General features: G+C 46.5%; 1 protein-coding gene and 1 non-coding gene across 5 annotated transcripts in view; both read right to left on the bottom strand.

Annotated features, from left to right (window-relative positions):
• CAMK1D (calcium/calmodulin dependent protein kinase ID) overlaps window positions 1-26576 on the bottom strand; it is a 429331-nt gene that overhangs the window by 336017 nt on the left and 66738 nt on the right. Inside the window, exon 1 of one of the 4 annotated variants that reach the window (XM_059056710.2) lies at window positions 1914-2158. The exons of 2 other annotated variants lie outside the window; for them this stretch is intronic. In XM_059056710.2, coding sequence (XP_058912693.1) covers window positions 1914-2158 — 245 coding nt within the window. Of the gene's footprint in view, window positions 1-1913; window positions 2159-26576 lie in introns of those variants that run through there. One more of the 4 variants, XM_067030297.1, reaches the window with a different exon arrangement.
• On the bottom strand, window positions 2786-2915 carry LOC131754197 (U6atac minor spliceosomal RNA). Its single transcript, XR_009335228.1, has one exon. It is a non-coding gene; the product is annotated as a U6atac minor spliceosomal RNA (small nuclear RNA).

Below are 26576 nucleotides of genomic sequence, written 5' to 3'. Positions count from 1 at the left end.
TTCTCGTTGTTTACTTTAAAAGGTCAACTTTTGAATATAAACAAATGATCAAATTTACTAGCAAACACTCCTAAGCACCAATACATGATACATTTATAAATATATATACATACTTTTTTAACTCTTAGAGTTTAATTTCATTCCCTAACCCAGCTAGTCAGGAAATAAGTTTGCTCCCAACACGAATTCCAGCCACTGTTTGCTCGACGGAATGTTGCCAGAGATGCATCTTCTCTAGCATAATGCTCCTTTCTTCCTCCCAGTCCACTCAGAATGGTCCTGTCCATGCTACTGTTAAGTGCTGCCCTCTGAATTATTCTCATCAACATGAGAAGACCCCCTTACCTTAACTGGTTAAAAATAAAAGCTTCCTGAATCAAATCAGCCCACTGAGCCTGTTTCATCTGTCCTTGGATCCCCCTCCTTGCTAATAACACATAGGACAAAGAAATCTCAGTGAGGGAACGCCAATGAAATACACAAATGTCAACTCTATTTTTGTTGTCCTTGTTACTATTGTCATTTTACACCCATCGTGCCAGGCTGCCTTGAGACATTCACAAATATGGTCAAATGCTTATCAGCAGTTTAAAAAAAGCTCTTAACAGGCCAGAAATACAAACTGAACATTCAGGAAAACATGCCCATAAAAGAATCATTTATTTTTCATGAAATTAACAGAACTGGGGTTTTGGCAAAACCCTAAAACCACTGAGAACACACACGCGTCTTCTTTCGTTGACTCACAAAGGAGCTAAGGCCCTTGCTGTGTGCAGAAGATGCAAGAAGTGTTGGATGGGAATATTCAGGGTAAGTGGATAACAGAGCATAGCGTCTACTGTGTACTTAGGAGACAGAGATGCTCCCGGGAGAACAGTCTTCAGTTTCTGTGACAAGCAACAAACTTCTGGCTCCAAAGATGTTTTGGCAAAACAACACAGTCTCCACCCAGGGCTGCTCATCTGCTATTGGGACCACGTCTTGACTACAGTCATAGCGGAAGAATGCCTAAAACTAATTGTGAAAGATTTCCACTGCTTCGGGTTACGTTTACTTTAAAGACGTCTCTCGCTAAACTGGTGCCCCAAAGAGCAAAAGGCATTAGAGAATCAGCCCACCTTTGCTGAATTTCCCCATTGCCCTATCTCACCTTTGCATCCTTGTCTTTCTTATTTCGTCTTTGAAAACTGAATTCAGTAGTCACAGATGTAGAAAACAAACTTATGGTTAACCAAGGGGGAAAGGGAGGGGAAGGGATAAATTGGGAGATGGGGATTGACATGTCCACACTACTATATATAGAATAGATACCTAATAAGAACCTACTGTATAGTACAGGGAACTCTACTCAATACTCTGTAATGACCTATATGGGAACAGATCTAAAAAAGAGTGGATGTATGTATTATATGTGAAACTGATTCACTTTGCTGTACACCTGAAACTAACACAACATTGTAAATCAACTATACTCCAATAAAAATTAAAACAAACAAACAAAACCTTGTTAAATGGGTGAAACCTCTTCTCCAGGCCAAGGGATTGAAAACCAGAGGAGAAGCCAAATCATACAGGTAACATTATCCCCACTACAGCCCCACTGCTGTGAAAACAAACCAGAACGGTCAAATCAACTTTTTATTTATTCCACTAACTTTGGGTCTCCTGCCAACACGGCAGTAGCCTGGGGTACAGTGACTGCTCTAATGTGTTTATGTCTCTGTTTGAAACTTAAGTGATATTGATCTTAGTAAAATGAAATCCTGACTGCTATAGCAAAAGCTTAAAAGTGAGAACTGACCCCACTCTATTACCCCATCTGTAAGAATACTGCTCACAAAGGCACCACAAAGACATAGGGATGTAGATCAGCAATGACCCTCCCTTCTGACCTCCGCATGGACCCCTTTTACCTCCTTCCCTGGACCCCAGCAGTAGCAGGCTTCTCTCCCTCGCTCATCACCTGCTTGTTGTCTGCCTGCTCCTTCAACAACGCCAGCCTTATGAAAGCCTGGACCGTCGTAAGGCGCCTGCTGACAGCGCCTAAAATAGCACCTGGCGTGTCGGATTGGCAGATTGGCTCAACAAGCACTGAATGCACTGACTTAGCTTCTGAGAAATGCAACGGAGCCCATGGCCTCACCTTTTCATGATGCATTCAACCAGCTTCACGCCACCTACTCTTGGTCTCGTTCAGGGTCAAAGGGCGATGCCCGGAAAGATTCACTTCCGCTGGTTGGTGTTTTCTGCATCATTCAGAAAGTCAACACAATATAAAAAGATACGTGCAGGAGCTGTTCCTGTATCTATTCCCGATCGCTCCGTGCCCCTCTGCCTGCTCCAGGTACACATCTGTATTAGTTTCCTGTTTATCCATCCAGCATTTCTTTATGCAAATATTAGCAAATCCACCTATATATGTTCATAACCCAGTCTTTCTTACATAAAGGTACCACACGGTCTACGCTACTTTCCACCTGTTTCTTGTACTTGGCAATGTACCCGGACATCATCCCACATCAGAATGAAGATCTTCCTCACTCCCTTTTAACAACTGCACAGCATTCTACTGTATACATACACCATCCCTCAACTGCTCCCTCATGACTGACAGACACTGGGTGGCTTCTGATGTTTTGGTGTTACACGCTAAGTTTCAGTGATCACCATGTACACATGTCATTTCATTACATGAGCAGGTGTACGTACAGGGAAGATTCCCGGGCCAGGACTGCACGTCTTTAATACTGACTCACGCTGCCAGATTCCCCTCCTGTAAGCTGTTAAAAAATAGTGTTAGTTGGCTATAAAGAGGTGGTGATGCCTTAAATGGATGTGTGCAGCATCGGTCACTAGAATTTTTCCCATTCTTGTCAAGGGGAATGCTAACCTAATCCTTCACTGTCATTAAACCCAGGCTCTTTTAAAATTTAAATCGATGCAGCATCCCCTGATGGTGGTCGGGTCAGTTTTCCTATTCTACTTCTATCCATCAATTCCCCAGGCTAACAGATTTTCCCTCTAGCAACTTATTAGAGGAAAACAGGCTTTCTAAAAAAGCCTAGTTAATACGGGGGGGAATTAAATTTTTATAAGAGTATTCAGGGGTTCTCAATCAGCAGCAAATTTTTTTTTCATCACAATATCCAAAATGACATGGAAAGAAAAATATAAATGAATATTTAAAATCGTTATTCATATTCTAATTCAGGGGACTCCCCCCAAAACTAGTTTATATTCTCAGAGTTTTTAGTAATTCATGACTCTTTCACAGTGAGAACCTAAAATTAGAAAATGATGCCTATTTGCAGAATTAATGAAAAGGTCCTTTTCCTACTCCTTTTAGAGACAGCATGAGGAGACAACATACTTTCACATGAGAATCTCGGCTTTGAGGAAACTGACCCTCTAGCTTAGGATATGTATCATAGTCAAGGAGCACAACAGCAATAATCTGCTTTTGTACCAGCACGGTTTGCTAAATACAAGTAAACTAGCCTAAATTCGTTCCTTTGTTTGATATACGGCTGACCCTTGAACAACGTGGCAGCTGAGGTACCAGTCCTCCTGGAAGTCGAAAATCCAAGTATAATTTAGAGTGGCTCTTCCATACCCACAGTTTTGCATTCCAAGGATCAACCATCCACAGATCAAACAACTGCAGACGACGCAGTACTGTAGTATTTACTATTGAAAAACAGTCTGTATATAAGTGGACCCGCGTGGTACAAACCCATGGTGTTCAAGGGTCAACTGTACTTTTGTACCATGCCTTCAATATACTTTAAAACCACTTGGCACGGACAGTACGGTATCTATCCTTTCCTGTGCTAGTGACTGCGAACTTCAATTCCAGGGACAGTTTGTTAACCTTAATCAATAACTCATACTCCATCCACCAAAGACATGCACAAGAGTATTTTTAGCTGCTGTATTCATACTAGCCCCAAACTGGAAACAAACAAATGTCCACCAGGTGTAGAATGTGTATCTAAATTTCATACAACCGAACACTACACAGCAACGGGGGAAAATGAACCATGTATATACGCATCAACATGAATGAATCCCACAAAATGTTAAGTATAATTCCATTCATGTGGAATTTAAATCAGGCAAAACGGCTTTATGGTGACAGAGGTCAGAATGATGATTACCTTTGGGCAGGGGGACATTGTTCCAACTGGGAAAAGGGGACCAGCAGCCTTCTAGGGTGATGCAAATGCTCTACATCTTGATCTAGGTGGTCGTTACATGGGTTAAAATTTTTGAGATTTGTGAACTCGACTCTATGTAAATTACACCTGAGCTGGTCGGCTAGCATCCTAACCAAGAAGTCCTTACTCAACAAGTGGCAACTAGAAGCACTTCTGCTGTCCACGTTTGAGTAACAACTAGATCCTCAGCAATGATTTCTTTTTTCTTGATGAAATTGGTGGCTTCTTAGCATGATAAGTGTTAAGAATGGGGTAGAAAAAATTTTAGATACTCCCTATCTTGCTTCATACTCTGCCCTCAGAACATGCTGGAAAAAAGGTATGGTTTCTATACTTTGTGTTAGGGATCAGCAAACACTGCAGATCCAATCCCCTCCCCGCTCTACCAGCCACTGGCTCCTCCTTCCTATCACACCAAACCTCTTCTCCGCACCTGGATGGCTCATCTCAACCCTCTCCCTTCATGAGGGGACAACTGGCCACTTGGGAAAGGAGGAGGCTCCCAAAAGAAGTATTGCCTCAAGTCCCCACATCTTTGCCTCGTTCCCAGGACCCTGGGATGGAAGGTCCATCAGCCAGAGGAGCTGACTACAGGGACCTCAGGCACGGGCAGCCCTTCAGAGAAGCCTGGAACTCCTCTAGGTGATAAATGTTCCAGAAAGCCTCAGCTCTTCATCCCACTTCCTCTCTGCCCCACCCACCAAACACACAAACACACACACACACACAACCATCCTCAAGCCTCTACCCTCCACATGCAAACAAGCAGTTTCAACAAAAAATTCATTCATTCCACAAAAATTCAGAGTTGGGGCAAAATGCTGAAGATAAATTTCTTTTAAAGATGTACGTGTTCCAGGGACTTCCCTGGCCCTCCAGTGGTTAAGACTCCACTGCCAGGAGGCACGGGTTCGATCCCTGGTTGGGGAACTAAGATCCCACACGCTGTGCGGCCAAAATAAATAAATGAATAAATGCTCTTTAAAAAAAAACAAAAAAGATGTATCTATTCTAGGAGTTCCTGTCATAGGAAGGATAATATTTACTGAACGACATACTCTTATCAGAGCTTACCTCTCTCACCCCCTCTAAATCAATTAGTCACTGAGGCTAAGACAGAGGGAAGAACCCAGGAGGCACCCAGGATGCTGGGGAACACCCAGCCCCAAGGGGAAGATCGGGGTAAAGGGAGAGGAGTCATTCCACAGCCCTGATGGCCCTTTCCCAGCAGTGGCCCCTCCCCGCGTCCCCTCCCTCCTCCTCGCCCCCCCCCCCATGCCAGGCTGGCCCAGAGGAGCAGGAGGTGTGAACGTCCAGCCCCCTCTCCCTCCCTACTCCTGGGAACCTGCTGGAAGCCCACCTACGGCTTCTCTCCCCTAAACCAGCGTGGCCTGAGTCAGAGGTTCAGAATGTGGAAGTCCTTTATTGCCACATACTACAGCCCTCAATTAGCTTTTCTCAGGAATAAAGTTAATATCTTGGTCTCCGTCTGTCTGAACCCTCAGCCCGACTTCTCAACTGGTTCAGAGCTCAGGTGGGAAAGGCTGGGTTGTTAATGGGCCCGCACGCTTCACACACGCCCCTCCCCCCCACCCCACCCCCAGCCTGGGGCAGGGGTAGTGGGAAGGCAAAGAAGCCAGGAAGAGGCTTCACGGCCGCTGCAGGATGCAGAGAACACACCCATCACAGGGGCCTCTGGGGATGGAGCACCTGATATCCACCCATAGGCGGTGGCTGCATGACTTTTTCATTCTTTTGTTCTGGAACAATAGGTATTTCCTAGACAGGTAACCTGAGAGACCCAGCATTTAGTCTCCTTGAATAAAACACTAGAGTATCAAGTAACAAAATGAAATCAGGGGAGAGGGATAAATTAGGAGTTTGGGATTAACAGATACACACTACTATATATAAAATACATAAACAACAAGGACCCACTGTATAGCACAAGGAATTATATTCAATATCTTATGATAACCTATAATGGAAAAGAATCTGAAAAACTATATATATGTGTGTGTGTGTGTGTGTGTGTGTGTAATATATCACTTTGCTGTACACCTGAAACTAACACAACATTGTAAATCAACTGTACTTCAATTTAAAAAAAAAAAAAAAAACCATGAAATCAAAAAGACTCTCAAGTCCTCAGCTAGCTCTAAATGGCATTACGAACATTTATGGAACATATAAAATGCAAGCTTAAACCCAAACCTGCTGGGTTTAAAATGAACTGACTGCCTCGTTCTCTCTGGCAAGTGTACCATTTTGCTAACCAGTGTCAATGCGCAGTCTGCCGAACCTACAGGTTGACCTACAGGTCAAGGCCAGTGGGAGGCAACCCCAAACTGCCTCAACTGATCCAGTAAACCAAATCATTTCCAAATTTCCATCTCATCCTGCTATAGAGCCACAGTTTATGTCTATAAACTTTGAATCCTCCTGCTCCAAGAAGGAGAGGGAAGTGAAGAAAATCAGAGCAGCTCCCTAAAGGTATTAAACATAAAGCAACGCGCCTTAGAGATCATTCAGTTAGTCCTTCTTCCTCGTTCCTTGTATGAAGCAACTGTAGTGACATAAAGTAAATTCAGTACACAACCTGACCACACATGGGGAAACCAAACAGGAACTGGTATTAGAGGATATTAAAAAAATTATTAATTGTGTTCGTTGTGATCATGTTATTTTAGTTATATGAGGAGACTTCTTTCCTTCGTTCCTCCCTCCCTCCCTTCCTTCTTTTTTTTTTTTTTTTTTTTTTTGCGGTATGCGGGCCTCTCACCGTTGTGGCCTCTCCCGTTGCGGAGCACAGGCTCCGGACGCGCAGGCTCAGCGGCCATGGCTCACGGGCCCAGCCGCTCCGCGGCACGTGGGATCTTCCCGGACCAGGGCACGAACCCGTGTCTCCTGCATCGGCAGGCGGATTCTCAACCACTGCGCCACCAGGGAAGCCCCTCCCTTCCTTCTTTCCTTTCTTTGCAGGATGGGATTAATACTTAATCCACACTAAGTACTATTAGGGGTGGAATGTCAAGATACCTATTTTTGAAGTTGAGAGGTAACTGACTATGTAACATTGGGTAAATTTACGGTGTACAACGTGTCGCTTTATGTTGCTCTGACACACTTACATACAGCAGTACGATTACACCGCAGTGTTAGCTAACACCTCCACTGCCTCACGTAATTACCATTTCTTTCTTGTGGCGAGAACATTTACCATCCAGTCTCTTAGCAACTTTCAAGTACACAGTAGAGTATGTTAGCTATAGTCATCATGCTGTGCATTAGATCCCCAGAACTTATTCATCTTCTAACTGCAAGTCTGTACCCTTTGATCAACATCTCCCCAACTTTCCCACCCCCTAGCCCCTGGTAACCACCTTTCTCTACTCTCTGCTTCTACAAGTTCAGCTTTTTTAGATTTCACATATAAGTGGTATCATCCAGTATTCATCTTTGTCTATCTGACTTATCTCTAGGTCCATCCATGTTTTTGCAAATGGCAGGATTTCCTTTTTGCTCATGGCTGAATAATATTCCATTTTATCAATACCATATCTTCTTTACCCAGTCGTACGGTGATGGACACTTAGCTTGCTTCCATGTCTTGGTTATTGTGATTAATGCTGCAATAAGCTATCTTCAATTTACTTTAAAATATTTTAGCATTTTTTACAAACGGAGCGAGTTAAATAAGCAAATGAATGAATGAATAGCTGTCTGACCCCAGGGACACACACATGGTCAGTGGAGGAGCTGGGTAACAGCCAAGCATCCTTCCTCTAATGGTTTACAAGGGACCCTTTACAGTGTTTTATACTCTCAACACCAGAGCAGCTACTCAAGGTGACCGCAGCCTTTCAGAGGCCCATTTGGGCTCCACCCACGCAACTCTGGAGGGGCCCTGCAAGGTCCAAATAGGAGTGGCAAACTGGGCTTTGATGAAAAGAGTAAGCTGCTAGATTGGACTTCTTCTCAGATCCAAATGACCAAGGCATGGCCAAACAGTCATTGAACCCTGGTCTGAGTAGACATCTGTGCCAAGTTTCTACAACCATATCCGTGTACCAAGAAACTAGAATCTCGCATCACGTAATAACACGACCTAACAGAATTAGGGTGTATTCATACAGCAATAACCAGGAACTTCTTACTACGTACCAGGGACTATTCTACGGGTTTGACAAGAACGATCTCAGTCCATCACTGCAACATCCAAAGAGGCTGCTGTCTCCATCACACAGAGGAAGGGACCGGAGCACAGACAGTTTGAGAAAGTTACCACGACCACAGAGCCCTATGGGACAGCATGACCCTTTAGCTAAGATGACTCTGCTGTACGTTCTCCTTGTGCCGCACTCCACTCCCACATAGTCACGGACGATATTTTTCTCTGGGAGGAATGGTCCAGGGATACTTCTCATTGCTGTCCTTAAAAACAGCACAAAAGAATGAAAACGAAAGGTGAAAGAGAAAAAACAGAATCCGCCCCACAGGCCCAAACAAAACGTCCGATGTCAGAAAAATCTTTCACTTTGTTTTTCTCATGAAAAATTCAAACCATTCGAGTGCCCGCCTAACTCTGTTCTCCAAAGAAATCTGGACTAGAAAGGCAGGCGGCCCTGTGATTTCCCCTCTGGAGAACTATCTGAAGGCTCCCCACTGGACGGCAGAGACCCAGGCTGCCCACTGAGCCTCTCACCCCAATGTGACGGGCCTCTGCCAGTCAATCCCTTCAAGGGTTCTGAGTGAGTTTCTGCAGAAACGTCTTCACACCCATGCACAGGAAAAAAAAAGGAGGATGCAGTCAACCTCTAATACCTTCTCTAATGCTTCCAGTACTGACAAGGACTTTGAACGAACCTTTACAGTTAAATTGCATCATTAATGTTGTGTCTTCAAAGCTAAAATGAGATACAAGACTGAAAGAATCAATTTGAAACAAGTGATCCTAGAAAAGGTGAGGTGTCTTAGGGTGAAATGGGGATACTGCCTGTTGGAATGGTCCCATTCCAGAACCCTTTCTCTCCATTAATCCAACAGGAATAAGCTAAGGGTGTCTGGTGTAATCTTAGAAGAAGTCACAGAATTCTCAAAGGATGTCAAAGTCAAGCCAAAATACAGCACATGTAGCATCGGAAAGCACGGAGGGAAGGGTAGACTAAAAACCAAGTCAACAGAAACCAAGAGTTCTAACTCCAAAGGGTTCAGTAATTATCGGCATGAACGTTTCTGCTGCAAAGGGCCTTGATCACAAAAAGAAAAGGGATTTTTATCTTGGCTACTTTCCCTATTTGAAAAACCTGAGTTTCCTCAAAAATTAGTAGGCTGAATGAGGAAGGTAATAATTAAGGCAAAGAGGCCGTATTTCCTATCTGCCATGGAAATGAACAGTGGTATCTACAAATAACAAGAGCCTCTCACACGGAACAGCTTCCTTTCACTAGCTGGGAACTTCTCATTCCTTCCCCAAATTTATCATTGTTAAAATTAGTGTTTGACATTCACCAAATGCCAACAGCAGGCCTCTATCTGCTATTATGACTACATCATTTGTTCACCTCTGAGCTGACTTCCAAAACATTGTTAACTTCGGCCCAGAAAACAACAGTCAGGCAAGAAGATAAGGAAGGCAATTTGAAGTTATACTAACAATAAAAATAAATTAGTGATATAATTTTTTCAGCCGTTGTCAAGGGCATGCTTTATGGTTTTTACATGAAAAAGACTGGGAACTCTCTCTCTTTTTTTTTGTCTTTTTATGACTTCAGACAGTGCCGATGTGATGGTTATAATGGCTAAAGGCTAGTCAGGAAAAGACCTTGGGATATTGTCCTGTCTAAAAATGTGTGTTGACATTACTAAGCAATGAAACTTTGAAAACCTAAAGGCAAGTCTGTCTATTCTGCAGCCCAGTCGTGTGTCTTCCCTTTTCTCACCCATACTTTGGTGCTAAGTATCTCACAGTTGGGAAGGGCAAGGCCAACATGGAAGCCAGCCAAATAACAAGAGACAGAAGGCCTAGGCCTGTCTTTCACCCCAAAGAAGCCAGACAAAAATGGCAGAACCAAAGCTAATTCTAACTAAACTCTAGCCGTGCAGTATTTAAACCAGTTCCAAGGTGGTTTCATTTCAGAACTCTCACATTAACTCAACTAGCATATTCTCTTCCTCAAAGTCGAAGGGACCAGGGAAACGGAGATTTCCACGGTCCTTCTTATGCCTGACTATACAAGCACAACCCATGGTTCATGCCTCCGGGAAGGCAATTACAATATTATATTGTAACCACTAATTTCTGTGCTTGTCTGTCCCTTCCCCTCCATGACAGGGCCCTCAAAACGCCAGCGACACCATGTATCCATCTGTGTGTTTGACAGCAGCGCCTGGCTCAGACTGGACATCCGTTCTCTCTGTTCCATAAATACTGACTAAATCTTTATAAACACAGAACCTCTGAGAAGACTTTCTGCTCAAAAATACCCTTCCAACTCAAGCCAAAATTTCACTATTAAAGGTTAATTTCTTTGGCTCTGTCTTCCAGAGTTTTTAAAGTAGATCTCTCTGAATGGTGTCACTGTTTTCTCATCTGCTGTGAGCTAATATATAAAAGGAATAAAAGAAAATGGCTCAAAGGGAAAGATTAAAGAGGAAAGAAACAGTGAGGAAGGGGTGGTGGAAAGAGTGAAGGAAATGAGAATAGATAAGGTGGGAAGGAGGCAAAGACACACCCGCCTTCTTCAGTTCTGCCTGGAATCCACCATCACAGCCTCCTTTCCTGGGTGTATTCACTCCTATTGTGCCTCTTCTTACAAATGAAATGGAGGAAGCAGGTTTTCACGGTCCCCAAAATGCTCAACAGTGGTTGCAAGTTTCTTTTTGATTTTTCTCTCCATTTTAGAAAAGAAAGCAAAACAAAAGGAGAGAAGAACACTCCACACACCACCTTTCACGACATCAAAGAGCAACATCATTAGACTTTGGACGTGAAAACTCTGCCTGCAGGTCAATGTTCAAGGTTTGGGGTGACAACTAAAAACAGTGACCAGGAAAGGAAGGGCTTTGCACATCCAACTGAAATAAAACATTAGGAGAATGTAGTTCCGCTTCTGTATAACGTTTACAAGAAATCAAAGTTTTAAGAAAAGCAAATTACTAGGAGAAACTACTTTAATAGCTCCTTGAGCATATGGTTTAAATTTTATGGAGTTTTTGGTCCATTCTAATTCATTAATAAGACCTGGAGAATTACTTCCGCTGCGTTTTTATGCCGTCAAAGATTCTCTCTTATAACTTTAAATGCAAATTGCAAATTTACATTTTTTCATCTTTCTGTGAAAGAAAATTCAGTTTATACAATTTCCAATCCATTCTACGCTCTAGAGACTTTACTGAATCTGACTATTAGCAAGTGCTTCTCGGGTTATTTGAGAGTTTTAGTTTCCATCTTTGAGTACAGCGTAGAATAAAGAAAAGTAAGCTTAGATGAGAGAGGGGGGAAAAAAGAGTTTGCCATTTGTCACATCAAATTAAACAAACCAAAACAAACACACAAAAAGATGAATATCTATATATCCAAAAGGACTAAAATACAACAAGAGTAGCAGGAGGGGAAAAAGGGGGGAACAGCTCTACTCTTTCATAATTACTACATATTTTAAAAGAGACTTTTATGAGGAGTTACAAGGAATAAACAAGCCCCAGGCCAGGGAAGCCCCATCTCTGCCTTTCATCAGATTTAAAGAGAAGTTCCTGCTATAAAGTTAAGACACGTCAGGCCACGAAATTCTTCTCCATTTTGTTTAGACAAACAAAATCTCCTCAGCCTGCCTGGTATCAAAGACACAGCAGGAGAAACGAAGGAATTGCAGGCCCCTCTCAGGACTCAGGGACCGTCAGGTTCAAGTGCAAACCACTCAGAACACAGCTCTGCGGCTCGTTCATTCAACAGATGTTGACACCGACAACGCTAACAGAAGGAGGGAGGATGAACAGTAAGAGGAAAACTCCACAGCTGTCATCACGGCCGAACCCTCGCATGAAGGCAGACAATACAATGCACATTTCAGGCATATCAATTTCACCTCGGTAGCACACTGCATGGTGACAAAGCTTCCAGCAGATATAAAGGGATGTGCATTCACAAAATAATTCTAAAAACATGTGGCTCTTGCTGTCTGGCCTTCGGTGAATGAATGCACCCACATACGAGCACTTTCAGCCCATGTGAAACCACAGCAAACAATCATTCTGGTCTCTGAGACACACTCAGTCTTTTTACCCACAGAAAGCACCTGTCATATAACTTCAAAACTGAGTTGCAGAAAAGAAAAATGATTTTAGCCTGTGGGCTACAGAACAATAAATAGTCCTCTGACAGCCAGGCACTGGGCTTGGGGTAACAGCTCCTGGGAGATGTAGACAAGGGTGCCTGACATCTGTTCTACCCAGACGACGGTCTCCCACCCATGAGGGGTACATGACTCCATTTTAACAGCTGGGAGGGGAAGATGGGAAAGATTACTGCACCAGAAGGCTGAGGTCTTGGGAAAATTGCATGGAAAACCAAAATCCGATGCAAGTATTATGTCTTTCTAAAAAAAAAAAATGAAAGTAACATAGTGCTGTTTGAGGATATGGCTTACACTCGGTGTCCAAAGGCAAGTCTCTTTATTTCTTGTTGTCTAACTGAAGTCAAAACTATTAACTGTATGGTAGACTGGGGCAAGGCAGGAAGGAAAGAGGCAGGCTTCCTCTTCGCTACGGAGAACAAACCCATCACATCTCTACCACGATGCCTCAAACTTCAGAAGTTATGGCGAGAATTTTAAATCTCAAGGTTAGTAATCCTTAGCACGACTCCAAAAATGTAGACCCACCACCCCTGGTAAGAGGTCAGCAGTAGTGGACAAATTTCATTACAATATTTAAGTCCCAGACCAGTGAAATGAATAGAAAGGGGGTCCCAGCAAACAGGAAAGTGACAAGGCAAAGATGTGCCCCGGGAGCCCCACTGATAGAATAGCCTGGGCTTAGCAACACGGTTTTCTTAGAAGCTGAACACGCCATTTAAGAAAGGAACTGAATTAACGTCCTGGGGAGTTAAGCCTTTTCATCTTTCCAATTCAGAGAGGACAGAAGCCAAATATATAATTCCACAAATGAGGACAAATGAGGCCATTACCTGATGTGAAGCCAAGGACCAGGGTTGGAGAAAAGAGGCCAAGAGCTGCTCAGAATGAGAATTCTTCCCCAAGGCAGATCTGAGATCAGGGGTCCAAGGTGAAGAGGATGAGGACCAAGCCCAAGGCGCAGGGCAATGACTTCAGCTCCCGGAATCACGCTATAAGCCTGGCCTGGAGCAGGTTATGCAGGGAGTGATCACAGCAGGCCCGACTTCTGTCCTTGGAAGGGGCTGCTTCCAAGGCTGGCCCTTGACTGGCACCTGAGAACTTGGATTTGCAGAGGGTTCCCACCATGCAAACTGCAGAGACTGGCCCCCTGTCCGACCCTGTTCATGTATCAGTGTGGTTCAGGCCTGAGTAGGACGAAAAGGTGAGGTAAGGGAGAATTTGCTCTCCACCCAACTACTAAGCTGGGACATTGGTGCTGGATGTCCCTGCCCTCTGACTGGCACTGACACCATTGGCTCTCCTGCTTCTCAGCCCTTCGGACTCGGACTGGAATTATACCACCACGTCTCCCGGGCCTCCAGCTGCTGACTGCAAATCATGGGACTTCTCAGCCTCCATAACGACATGAGCCAATAATTCCTTATGATAAATTACCTATCTATCTAATTGTCTATCCACCTATCTATCTATCTATCTATCTCCTTTTGGTTCTGTTTCTCTGCTGAACCCTGAGTAATACAGGAATATTATTTAATAGGTTTGAGGCTACTGCAAGGAAGTTTTTAACTTTTCAGTTATGGATGGAGATTTGCTAATTTACGTCCTTAAATTTTTGGAATCATTAAGCAATAACCTGTTAGGTGCTATTATCCCTAAAGCCACCAGTTAATTCAGGGCTAGTAATGAAGGTTCACAAGTAGTGGAAGAGCAGCCTGGAATATAAAAGCCAGAACCCCAGCCTACTTCGCAGCTTTGACTGGACCCAGCCCTGCTCCAGCCCCTGGTAACTACAGCAGTGGATAGCTAGGGGGCACCCATCATCTGGCCTCAGTGCCAGGCCTTTCACCCACATGATCACAAAACCTCAAACCCTGAAGGACTCTCCCATTTTACAGATGGGATTCGGAAAGGCAGAGCAATTTGTCAGAAGTCACAAGTCAAGGTGTGTCTGGTTCCCAACCCCACACACGCTATATCATCACTCTACGGCCAACTACAATTTGAGAAACACTCCGACAGACTGGGTTTTGTTCGGAAGAAAAAAAAATTTTAGGGCTGATTATTCAAGGAAAGACAACTAGAGAAAAGCAAGAGAGCTTTTCCCTGTTGGCATATACAAAAATACTCAGTATCACCCTAGGCCTTTGGATGTACTGAGAACACCTGAGAAGGACATACCCAGCCCAGGTGAGACGCCAAAGACTTAAGGAAAAGTCGCTGAAATTCAGGGCACCAGCTGCCCCTACGGTGGGTGACCACATAAGTGTCTCATTCCACCCGAGCTGAGGATAAAACTGTACTACGCCTATGAACGCTTCCACGATGGGTGAAAGGTTTATGTTGAACATCTGCTTTCCTTCTGGGAGTCTGCAATTTGGGCACAGCCAGGCAGAGGTGCCTACATGATCAGCCCCAGTAAAAACCCGGGCTGCTGGGTTTTAACCTAGCTTCCCCAGTAGACACCATCTCACACACAGGGTCACAACTTACTGCTGGGGAATGAAGCTCATCCTGTGTGGCTCCACAGGGAAAGGTCCCTTGGAAGCCCGCACCAGGTCCCCCTGGACTTCGCCCCACGTGCCTTTTCCTTTTGCTGATTTTGCTCTGTATCGTCTCACTGTAATAAATCACAGCCGTGAGAAAGACTGTCCACTGAGTCCTGTATGAGTTCGCTTAGCAAATCATCAAACTGTCGTGGTCTTGGGGACCCTAACCCAGGGGGCTTCACACCTAGCTTCCGAGTGACCAACTAAGCCGCGGTACCACAGATGCTCAAGATCCAACCCTTTGCCGTGCAGACCAGGAACGCACGTCTCCCGTCCCATTGCACCAAGGAGGGATGATACTTCAACCTCAGAGGCACTCACTGATCCGCCCAAGCTCGGAGAGCAGGAAGCGTGGCATCCTGAAATGTTTGCCTAACAGACAGGTGGTCCCCCCGTTGACACTGGGACTCTAAACACAACCATTCACCAGGTGAGGCTTGACCGCTCGTAGTACCCGGATGAAACGGAGCTGAGAGTCGGCCAGGAGCGGGGCCGCAAACGTGTATCTGTTCCGCACGTTCACCACTGCACGTTAGTCAGGGTTCTGCAGAGAAACAGAACCAGTAGGAGATACAGACAGATACAGGAGGAGATTTATTATAGGAATTGTCACGCAGCTATGGAAGCTGAGAAGGCCCACAGTCGGCTGTCTGCCAGCTGAAGAACCAGGAAAGCCAGAGGTGCGATTCGGTCTGAGTTCAAAGGCCCGAGAACCGGGGAAGCCAATGGGTGAAGTCCCAGAGTCTGAAGGCCCAAGAACCAGGAGCCCCAATGTCCCAGAGCAGGAGGAGATGGACGTCCAGCTCAAGAAGAGAGTGAATCTGTCCTTCCTCCGCCTTTTTGTTCTATGCAGGCCCTCAGGATTGGATGAGGCTCCCGAAAGCACACGTTAGGGAAGGCTCTCTGTTATGCAGTCCACTGATTCAAATGCTAATTTACTCCGGAAACACCCTCACAGACTCACCCAGAAATAACGTTTCACCAGCTATCTGGGCATCCCTTAGCCCAGCCAAAACATATTACTGCAAAAAACGCTCTGAATCCATGGTTTGGTTTTTCCTTCTTTTTTGTGGTTTTTATTCCGTGATTATACAACAAGTGCCCGCTTCTTGGAGAACCACATGTCAGGCATTTGGGGGAGACACTAACAATAAGGTCCTGTTCCCCTTCAAAGCACGTGAACCCTGAACAAGTGTTCCAAAATTCCATGAGTTGGAACTACCAGATTCTGCTTCCCTTGGCTCAATTTCATCCTTCTTTTGTTGACTGAATCATCAAGGAAAATTGAGGAAGTGAACCGTAAGAAAACCTAGACTATTTTGTTTGAAAAGGCAAATATAAAAAACATCAAACCCTTCAATCTGAGAAAGGGGCAAAAAAAAAAGAATACCATGCAACCTGGAACAGGAAATGAGGGCAGAAAGAAGAATACCAATCGTTGGTAATCAAATCCTGTGGTCTGCAGAAGGGCACTCTGTAGTGATGAGAATAAGCAGCAAATCTCCAGGAAAGTGTGAGGCACCAAAGTAGCTGAGGCTAGGAAAGGTATTCAGCTGGGAGACCAAGGGATCTCCATGCCCCTCTCATCTCTAAGAGGAGAACGGCACAAAGAGGGTAATTCGGAGGCTGAGCACCTGGTGTGTGGTCTGTGGGTTTCTCCCTGGTGATATGATGTCGTCTGTGCCCCACCCATTTCCCGCCCCCTCCCCAACGCCCAGAATGCATCTGGGCACAGTCAGTGGTTCTTTTCAGTTATCCAGCGAGAGTTCAGGGATTGTTCAGTGGCTACGTAGCATCTGCATTTACTTTAATTGAGTGGGCTTCGCACAAGACTCTCTCCAAGGGTCTCCCCTTGCTGTGCAGGCTCTCCCAATTACTAATGTACCTCCGTCCTGGGAGAAGATGGCTGGAATCTGGGCTTCAACGGCTGCCAAGTGTGACCTCTCCCCCAATGACAGCAGAGCACAGGTGACAAGGAAGCCATGAGGCTGGACGACAGGGAGTCTTCAGGGAGCGAGCAATCCCAACATCTACAGCAGCACAGGTAAGTGCTGGCACCTGACACCATCCATCTGTCCATCCATCCATCCATCCATCCATTCATTCATTCATTCATTCATTCCCACTCTGGAGGGAAAGTAAAAGACTTCAAACCTGGCCCCAGCCCCCCAGTCGGACCTGCCAGAGACCCAAGAACATTGAGACAGCAGACGAATGAACCCCGGCATCACCCACAGCATTGCCTGCAAACGACCGTGGGCTGATGGAAAAGGCTTCAGAGTCACAGCCTCACACGGTTGGGAAAACTCTAGAGCTGTCTCCCCCCACCAACAGGGGCAAGTTCCAGTCGGTCTCTGTGGGCCCAACAGCTCCCCACAGCCCACTGTCACCAAAGGGGAAGAACCGCCCCCGGTCGCAGGGAGCAGCATTACCCCCTGTCCCCAAAGAGCCTGCAGAATCTGGAAGCCAGCCATCTTCAGATTCACCCCGAATCCTTCTTCCTAACGCAGAATGCCAGACCCACAGGGCTTCCACAGCCAGCTCTGCTCAAGGAGATGCGCTGAGCCTTGTCGGTCGTCTTTTCCCAGGTGTGACCTGACTCTCCAGACCCCCAACTCGGGGCTGAAAAGAAAGTCACAGTTGGGGGTCATGCAATGTCAGGAAAAAAACAGTGGAGAGCTATAGCTGCAAGGGGCTGCAGAGAACATCTCCAAATCCTCACTGAAGGCGAGGGAGTCGTAAATCTTTTTTTATTTATTTATTTTTATTGAAGTACAGTTGATTCACAATGATGTGCCAGTCTCTGCTGTACCAAATCTTAAAATGTAATATAGAAAAGATGGATGACAGCCATCAGTCCTAGCTTCCCTAAGCAATCCCTTCGGGGAAAGCAGAAAATGAGGTGAAAAGTTAGCTGTGGTCATGCAGGCAAGATGAGAGCCCTCCAAAGCAGGGACCTTTCCCCACGTCCCTGCCCTAGGGGGAGAGAGGAACACATTCCCCCCACTGGCCCCCTGGCTGCCCCCCAACAGTCAGGCTGGCTCTCTGAAGAGTTACACCGGCTTTTCTTGAGTATTGGTGAATCTTTTAAGCAAATTATTCCTTGTGGAGATGGGGACCATTTATCAAAGTAGGACCGGGGCAAAGTCGTGTAATTAACTCAAATGACTCGGGCTGAAGGCTAATTTGATTTAGTGAAGCTCTAGATATTCTGAAGCAATCTGATCCCCTTTCATGTTCATCAGAAGCAAAACCTCAGGGCTGAGGGGCGCTGTACCCGCTCCCGCCCGCCCCCACCAGTCACACTGACATCAACCCTCCTGCCAGCAGGGCTAACTGCCCCAGGACGCCTGGTTCTCTTAATAAAGAGCCAACGGCTGCCCTGGGGGCCACATTTATCACTTTGCTTTGCGAGCAATCCCGTGATTACCAAGGTCAACATCAGGTTAATCCCCTCCAAATGCTCACAAATTCGAAAAGAGCCAGATCTGAAGTGATAAGGGTTTTTTTTTTCATGTGGTAATTGTATGTTTAAAATTTTTTTAACATCTTTATTGGAGTATAATTGCTTTACAATGGTGTTAGTTTCTGCTTTATAACAAAGTGAATCAGTGATACATATACACATATTCCCATATCTCTTCCTTCTTGCATCTCCCTCCCTCCCGCCCTCCCTATCCCACCCCTCTAGGTGGTCACAAGGCACCGAGCTGATCTCCCTGTGCTCTGCGGCTGCTTCCCACTAGCTATCGATTCTACATTTGGTAGTGTGTATGTGTCCATGCCACTCTCTCACTTTGTCACAGCTTACCCTTCCCCCTCCCCATATCCTCAAGTCCATGCTCAAAAAAAAAAAAGGTCATGAAGTACCTAGGGGTAAGATGGGGATAAGGGATTTTGACGATTATCCTGGCTGCTGACTTGTGTCCGAGAGAAAAGGGCAAGAGAGGGAAGGGACGTGTGTGTGTGTGTGTGTGTGTGTGTGTGTGTCTTCATCACTGTGGCTGGCGGTTAAAATGAGGCAAGAAGTCAGAGGCTGCAAAGAGTAAGAGGAGAAAGCAAGCAAGATAGAACGCGGGAGACAAAACGAAAGTAGGTGACCCACGAGCACTTAAGGGACCCCCGCACCGGGGGCGGTGAGCTGTTGCTCTAGGAGCTGCTTGTCCTTGGTCCAGGTGGCTCACGGGCCACCAGACCAGTAAATTAAATCCAGTGAATGCAAACAGTCGTGCACACACAGCCCAGGGACTTGCCAGAAGGGAAAGCTCAGGAGACTTGCAGCTGCAGACACAACTTCCTCTGCCCTTGTCTCCCAGGTGCCCCTGTGTGGTCACCTTCCTCAGACCTGAACTTGGTGCCGACAGTTTGCCAGCCCCTGCGCTAAGTGCCGGGCACACCGGGATGGATGTGTCGAGTTACAGGTGTCAGGAGAGAGACAGCAGGCCTGGGAACAGCCACTGTGACACTGGGTGGCCAGGAAAGAGTGCTCCGAGGAGGTGACATTGCAGCTGCATGAGGAGCAGCCAAGAGAGGGGTGGGGGGAGGAGGAGACAGAAAAGAGGGAAGACTGGGTCCAAGGCCCAGAGCTGTGGAAGTGCCTGGGTGCTGGAAGTCAGGGGCTGCAGGGGCTGGTGAGGGACGCGTAACTGCAGAGAGGGGGGCTGGGGAAGGGGGTAGAGGCCCCACATCGGAACCCCTGGGCCAAGGTAACGATGTTGGGTTGTGTTCTACACGCGGTGGGAAGCAGATGGAAGCTTTGGAACAGGACGCGCCTTGATCAACTGCCGTCTTCCAGGACGGTGATGACGCTCCCGTGGAGGAGGTGACATCGAAGAAAGAAGGACAAAACAAGGGACTTCCCTGGTGGTCCAGTGGCTAAGACTCCGTGCTCCCAACGCAGGGGGCCCGGGTTCAATCCCTGGTCAGGGAACTAGATCCCAGATGCCACAACTAAGAGCCCGCATGCCACAACTAAAGATTCTGCATGCTGCAACTAAGACCCAATGCAGCCAAATAAAATATAAATAAATCAATATTTTTTAAATGGAGTAATTTTAAAAAGAAGGAGAAGAAGGACAAAACAAAAGAGGGGGGAAGCACTGGCAAGTTACTGCCTCTGCCCAGGAGAGAAAGGACAGTGCCTGGGATTCAGGCTGTGGAAACAGAGATGGGGAGGAACAGACAGCTTTGAGGGACGACACAGGGCAGAATTCTGAAAGTGGAATAAGAAGCTTCAGTGAGAAAGAACCGCGAGGTCCTAGTCTTTAGCGAGTGTTTACTCGCAACGGCCTAAAATCCCTCAGTCCAATTCCCAAATCAGGAGCCCAGGGGAGACGGCTCCCAGGAGCCAGCAAGTACGCTCAACAGGCTGGACAGAGCCCAGCGCCTTCCTGCCAAGAAAGCGTGAGTTCCGTAAAGCCAGGAGCATCCTGCTAGCCCTGTGACAGCTTATTTTCCAGGGAGGAAAATAAGTGAAACCGAATGAAGGAAGGGGAAGAGCCTCCAAGGCTGCCAGACAAGGACAGCCCAGGCTGGCTCTCCCTCACCTCCCAGCTCTGCCTTCCACCCTCCAGTGTCCTGCCCTCTGCCCCCCCAGGACAACTCAGCAAGTGGCACTGTAATACGGAAGAACAAATCTGACTCCCTATTAGATCTGTTTCTTTCACTTTAACCTTTGTATTCTATTGCTTTTGCTTAGAGTTATGAATGCTGTCTATAGCCTATTCTCAAGGCTTTGACCTTTAAGAGTGTAACACTTTTCCATTCCTACAGAGATAAAAAGTTGCAGAACAGAGAATAACATTTGTTTTGTTGGAGGTTTACAGGAACATCGTGACCTGACCTACCTGGACGGAAGATTCCTGCATCAAGAAGTCTGCAACAACGAACCATGCCCCTCCCTCACCTTGCCTTTAAAAAGGCTTTGTTGAAAGCCTTCGGGGAGCTCAGGGTTTTGCGGGGCATGAGCCACCCGTCTCCTGTGTGGACCTGCAGTAAACCTTTCTCCACTCCAGACTCTGACGTTGCAGTATTGTTTGGCCTCAATGGGCGTTGGGCGCATGAACTTGCATTCGGTAACAGCATCACCCCGGCTTCCACGGATGACAGTAAGAAGAGCAGAGAGCAAAAGAGAGAGGTCAGGGTATCACTCGCCTGCGCCCTCCGTGCTTCGGTCCGGGGTTCCGGCAATGGCCTTCTCCCCACAACCACGGTTCCCTCTGGCATCCATCCTCCAGGGCTCGTGGCCTCCTCTCTTTGCCCTTTTGCCAGGGGAGCAGAGAAGGGCACTAGACCTTGGGTGCCCAAATCTGTTGCTGATTCCCTCCCCCGCCCACTTCGGTCATGAGCCCTTCCACTAAAGTCTCCTCACTGGAAGCATCTAGAGTGGGTCCCCTTCCTGCTGTGATCCCATCTGAAACATGAAGGATGCCCAGGTGCCTGGAAAACCCTCTAAACCAGAAACACAGCAGCCCAGCTAGCACGGGGACGTGCCTTCCCAGTATCAGGGGTTGACTCCACATCCAGCCCAACTATTCCAAAGCGGAAAGATGTCTCATTAAAGAGGAGTTGCTGCAGTGCTCAAAATAACAGCTTCTCACGCATAGGGTGCTAAAGAGGAAATTGTAAAGTAATAGCAGGATTAGCTAAAGTTAAAGAGCTGACATACACCTGGCATGGCCTGGGCCCCAGAGTACAATCACAGCGAGCCTGGATTCTTTAATAGCAGGAGGAGAATTTTCTAGTTATTATTTCCAATTCTTCCACCAACACATTCAAGAATATAATCCTTAATGCCGGATTTTATAGTCTTCTTTTTGTCCTACACAATTTGGGACAACTGATACATGACATTTGCTTATTTGGGAGGAATCCTACCTTAATCTTGACATGTATTCACTTGTTTAACAAATCCTTATCAATATTTGTTGATACTGGCAGGCACTGGGCCAACCTCAGAGAGAATGCAAGATACAGCCCTTCGCCCTCAAGGAGATGAGAATCTAGTTTTGAGGAATGAGATAAAAAAACACACAATTAAATGCAAGGCAATAAGAGGAGCTCAGAGCTCAGTACGCAGCTGGGGGAAACTTTAGGCGGGGCGTGTCTTATCTAGCTCGGAGGAGAGAACAGGGAAGCTTTCCGGATGAAATGAAATCTAAGCAGAGGCCAAGAGATGGGCAGTAGCTAGCCCGAGAGAGAAGATGGGGGGGTCAGGTTGGACCCACACGTGTAAAGCAGAAGAGGAAATATGACACAGCTCTAATGACACAGCTCTAGGCGTTCAGAGAGGCAGAAGCAAAATATGAGCAGGATAGAGGTGAGCAGGGTGGGAGTGTGGGTGACACCTTGTGAACGGCCTCATCAGGAGGGAAACCATACAGATTATCATCCTAAGCGGGACACATGTGCACTAAGGCCCACCTAAGCTGGGACTGTCCGAGACACGGGGTCACTCCACTTACACGACACGTGAGGCAGTTCACACTTCACACGGACAAGTGTCTGAGCAGAGAAGTAACACAAGCAGATCTGTGCTTTAAGAAGATCACTGTGGGCCCCACGGGGACAAGCAGCTTGAGAAAAGCTGACGCTGAAGACGGTGAAAGCGGTGAAGGTGCCGCTGGAGAATTTCAGGAAGGAGATGGCAGGGCTCACCGCGTGGGGTCGGGGCGGTCAGTGTTCACAGAGGAATGCAAGACACTTACACTGAAATTTATGATGTGGGAGAGGGATCAGAAGTGCGCGTTGGCAGGAGAGATGCAAGGTAGAGGAAGGACCCCAACTGTTAACTGGATGTCTGGCTGGGGCAAAGAGAGGAGGATACTGGGGCCACTGGAAACCGGGGGACTCAGGTGGGGAGGCGCAGGGGGCGAGGGCGGGTTCACTCGAGATGTGCTGGGCTTGATTATTCAGGGAGCCGCTAGATACAGGGGCCAGGGCTCCGGAAGGAGACCTGGGCTGGAAATGGGGACTTGGGACTTGTCAGCACACATGTGATGATCCAAGTGCCCCTGGAATGGGCAGCCGTGACCTTCTGGAGAAAAGTCTCCATGGAGGCTTGGGGTGTACAGGCTGCAGTGAGTTGGAGGAGTGAGGGGACCAAGAAGCAAACTGGGGGAGATATTTGGTCCTGGAGAGCGTACTGCGTCGCGGGCCGGGGGACATCAAATAAGACAGATCAAGACTTGAAGCAGGAAGCTACCGGGCGTACTTGAATAGAGCAAATGTCATCACCTGGGTGTTGGCAAAAGGCCTCCTTAAGTCCAAATACACACCATTCAGGATCTTTTTTATTTTGGTTCCACAAAAACCGAACCCTAAAACAACCAAATTAGTCAGGATTCAACAACTATGTCTGCCTGAACAAACCCTGAGGGAAACGTTTCTTACGTTTAAGTCTGAGACACTCAGGTTATCATTTCAAGCTGCAATCTGATTGGAGAAAAGAAGATGAAATCTCTGTCACTGATGCTTCCAGACAAACAGAGGTGCTGGGTACCTGGTATTCCTCAGTATCTCACTCAGCAGCCAGAGGTAACAATTTACTTGTCACAGGGTAGGAATTAAGGGGCCTCTCTTTTTTTTTTTTTTTTAAAGAAGATGTTGGGGATAGGAGTTTGTTAATTAATTTATTTATTTTGGCTGTGTTGGGTCTTCGTTTCTGTGCGAGGGCTTTCTCTAGTTTGCGGCAAGTGGGGGCCACTCTTCATCGCGGCGTGCGGGCCTCTCACTATCGCGGCCTCTCTTGTTGCGAAGCACAGGCTCCAGGCGTGCAGGCTCAGTAGCTGTGGCTCACGGGCCCAGTTGCTCCACGGCATGTGGGATCTTCCCAGACCAGGGCTCGAACCTGTGTCCCCTGCATCGGCAGGCAGATTCTCAACCACTGCACCACGAGGGAAGCCCTAAGGGGCCTCTCTTTTTGATACAGTTAACTAGTCACTCTTATAATATTAGATGAGGTCCATGGAGAGTGTAAGATGAAATCTCTCTCACGTGCCTAGAAGTAAACGGAAGGGGCATAGAAATACCCCTCCTTCCTCTGTTTTTCCGGACCATAACAACATCCTCGCTTTCTAGATATAAACACACACTCCATGGACATAAGCAATCCCCTCAAAAGTAATAAATTATAATTGTGTCTGTTTTTATAAACAAAAATCACTATATTACCCCCATATCTCCTAAAGAGAGCTCAGAGTGGTAAAACAGTTCCATAAGCCAGATTACTATTTTCCAATTATCTGTAAGGTCTTTTTTTCTTTTGAAACTCCAAGATTCTCTCTTCCATTTTGGTTGGGTGTTCCCATGGCATGCTGGCACTTGAAACACAGCAGTTATTCACATCCAAGGAATTGCGTCCCCTTTAATACCTGGTATTATGTGGTCATGCCTATGGATTTGGGGCACCTTCAGTCAGAGTTAGTGAGTGATCTTTTGATCATTGTGTAATTATCTCCTTACCAACACGGGCTGAAAATCAAGAATAACCAGAGAAAGAAAAGATCGCCTTTCTTTGTCCCTCCTGTTACACGACTAAAATATCCTTTACTAAAGGTTCATCCTCAACAGATTTATCTCCTCCTCAGTATCTGTTAGGGCTTGAAACCAAGGAGGAATTTTCATATGGTCTAACTACCAAATATCAGTGAAAAATCGTTCTGAATGCCTGGCTTCAAGAGAATAAAATAAAGCCGCAGGGGCATGACTGCAAACTATCAAAAAGTACCCAGGCAGCAACTTCCCTGGTGGCGCAGTGGTTAAGAATCCACCTGCCAATGCAGGGGACACGGGTTCAAGCCCTGGTCTGGGAGGATCCCGCATGCCACAGAGCAACCAAACCCGTGTGCCACAACTACTGAGCCTGCGAGCCACAACTACCAGGACCACACACCACAACTACTGAAGCCCACACGCCTAGAGCCTGTGCTCCACAACAAGAGAAGACACTGCAACGAGAAGCCCACACACCACAGTGAAGAGTAGCCCCTGTTCGCCACAACTAGAGAAAGCCCCTGCGCAGCAACGAAGACCCAACACAGCCAAAAATAAATAAATAAGTAATTTTTTTTTTTTTTAAGTGCCCAGGCAAAACGGCCTGATGTAAACAATGGACAGTGAACTGAGGCACAAATCAAACAGACTGAAGGCGATGACTGGGACGTGGGAACTGGCTGTACGTGGTTATAACGCAGGCTAGGAACACCGGGTCTTAAGCTCCCCGGGATCCTGATGGCAAACAAAGAGGGCACAGCTCTGCCCACAAAGCCTCTGGCTCTTAGAATCAGTAGTATAAGCGAGATGCTTTATCAGTAGGATTTCACTCCTCTCATCAGGCTCACAGAGCAAAGCCCAGGCTGATGCAAGCTGTAGAGAAAGTTCTTCCTACACTTGGATGTGAAAGTGGGAAGCAGATGAGGCTCAACCACCTGGAGCCCACACCTGCCTGGTCTTGGAGTACCTTACCCAGAGGCGCAGGCTGGGGCTCAGGGCCATGATGCTGGCCAGGGCCTCCTGCCTCCCCCAGAGGTCCAAGGCTGGAGATGATGCAGAAAACCTGCAGGGCCCTGAGGAGGCAGTTCCAACCAGAAAGAGGGACTTCTCCAGGCCTGAGGAAAAGCAGTGTGTTCACCTTTTTACAAGGAGGGGCAGCAAGCCACCGCAGTGGTGTATAAGGGGCCCGTGTGCACCCCGCGACCCCCCTCCTCATCTGACGGCCAGAGCACCGAACTCCTCTGTTGGCCCAGATACCAAAGTGAACCCAGAGGAAAGATGACAGCCCCCTGGAAATGCAAGAAAATACATCTGATACTTTATTTTATAGGTGGCAGGTTAGAAACTTAACATCGTCTGTAACAGGCCTGATAGAATCCAATTGGTTTTCTCCTGAAATATTCAGTCTTCCTAGATTCCATGACAACCCTTTGCAAGAGAGAAACTGTTAGAAACACCCAGAAACTTCAAGCCATCTGGATATTGCATTTTTCTGGATAACTCTCCAATAAAGGATATATTGGACTAAGATTTCCACCCAGAATTCCCAAAGGGTGAATTAAATGAGGAAGCCTCAATTACCTCAAAATCTTACTAATCCAGAAAATACATCACCAATAAGGTCTTGTTGGAGTTCTAAAAACAAATATTATAATTTATCGAACAATAAAAAGAAATATAATGTTCATTTGCTCGGAGTGGCCCATCAGTGTAAAATATTAAAAGGGCTATTATATCATCCCTCTGTTACCTCTATCAAAAGTGTTATTTTGGGGACTTCCCTGGTGGCACAATGGTTAAGAATTCGCCTGCAATGCAGGGGACACGGGTTCGAGCCCTGGTCCAGGAAGATCCCACATGTCTCGGAGCAACTAAGCCCATGCACCACCACTACTGAGCCTGCGCTCTAGAGCCCTTGAGCCACAACTACTGAGCCCGCGTGCCACAACTACTGAAGCCTGAAC

This window comes from Kogia breviceps, chromosome 3, assembly GCF_026419965.1.
Source record: "Kogia breviceps isolate mKogBre1 chromosome 3, mKogBre1 haplotype 1, whole genome shotgun sequence".
NCBI classification, from domain to species: Eukaryota; Metazoa; Chordata; class Mammalia; order Artiodactyla; family Physeteridae; genus Kogia; species Kogia breviceps.
This window is presented reverse-complemented; position numbering and strand designations above follow the sequence as displayed.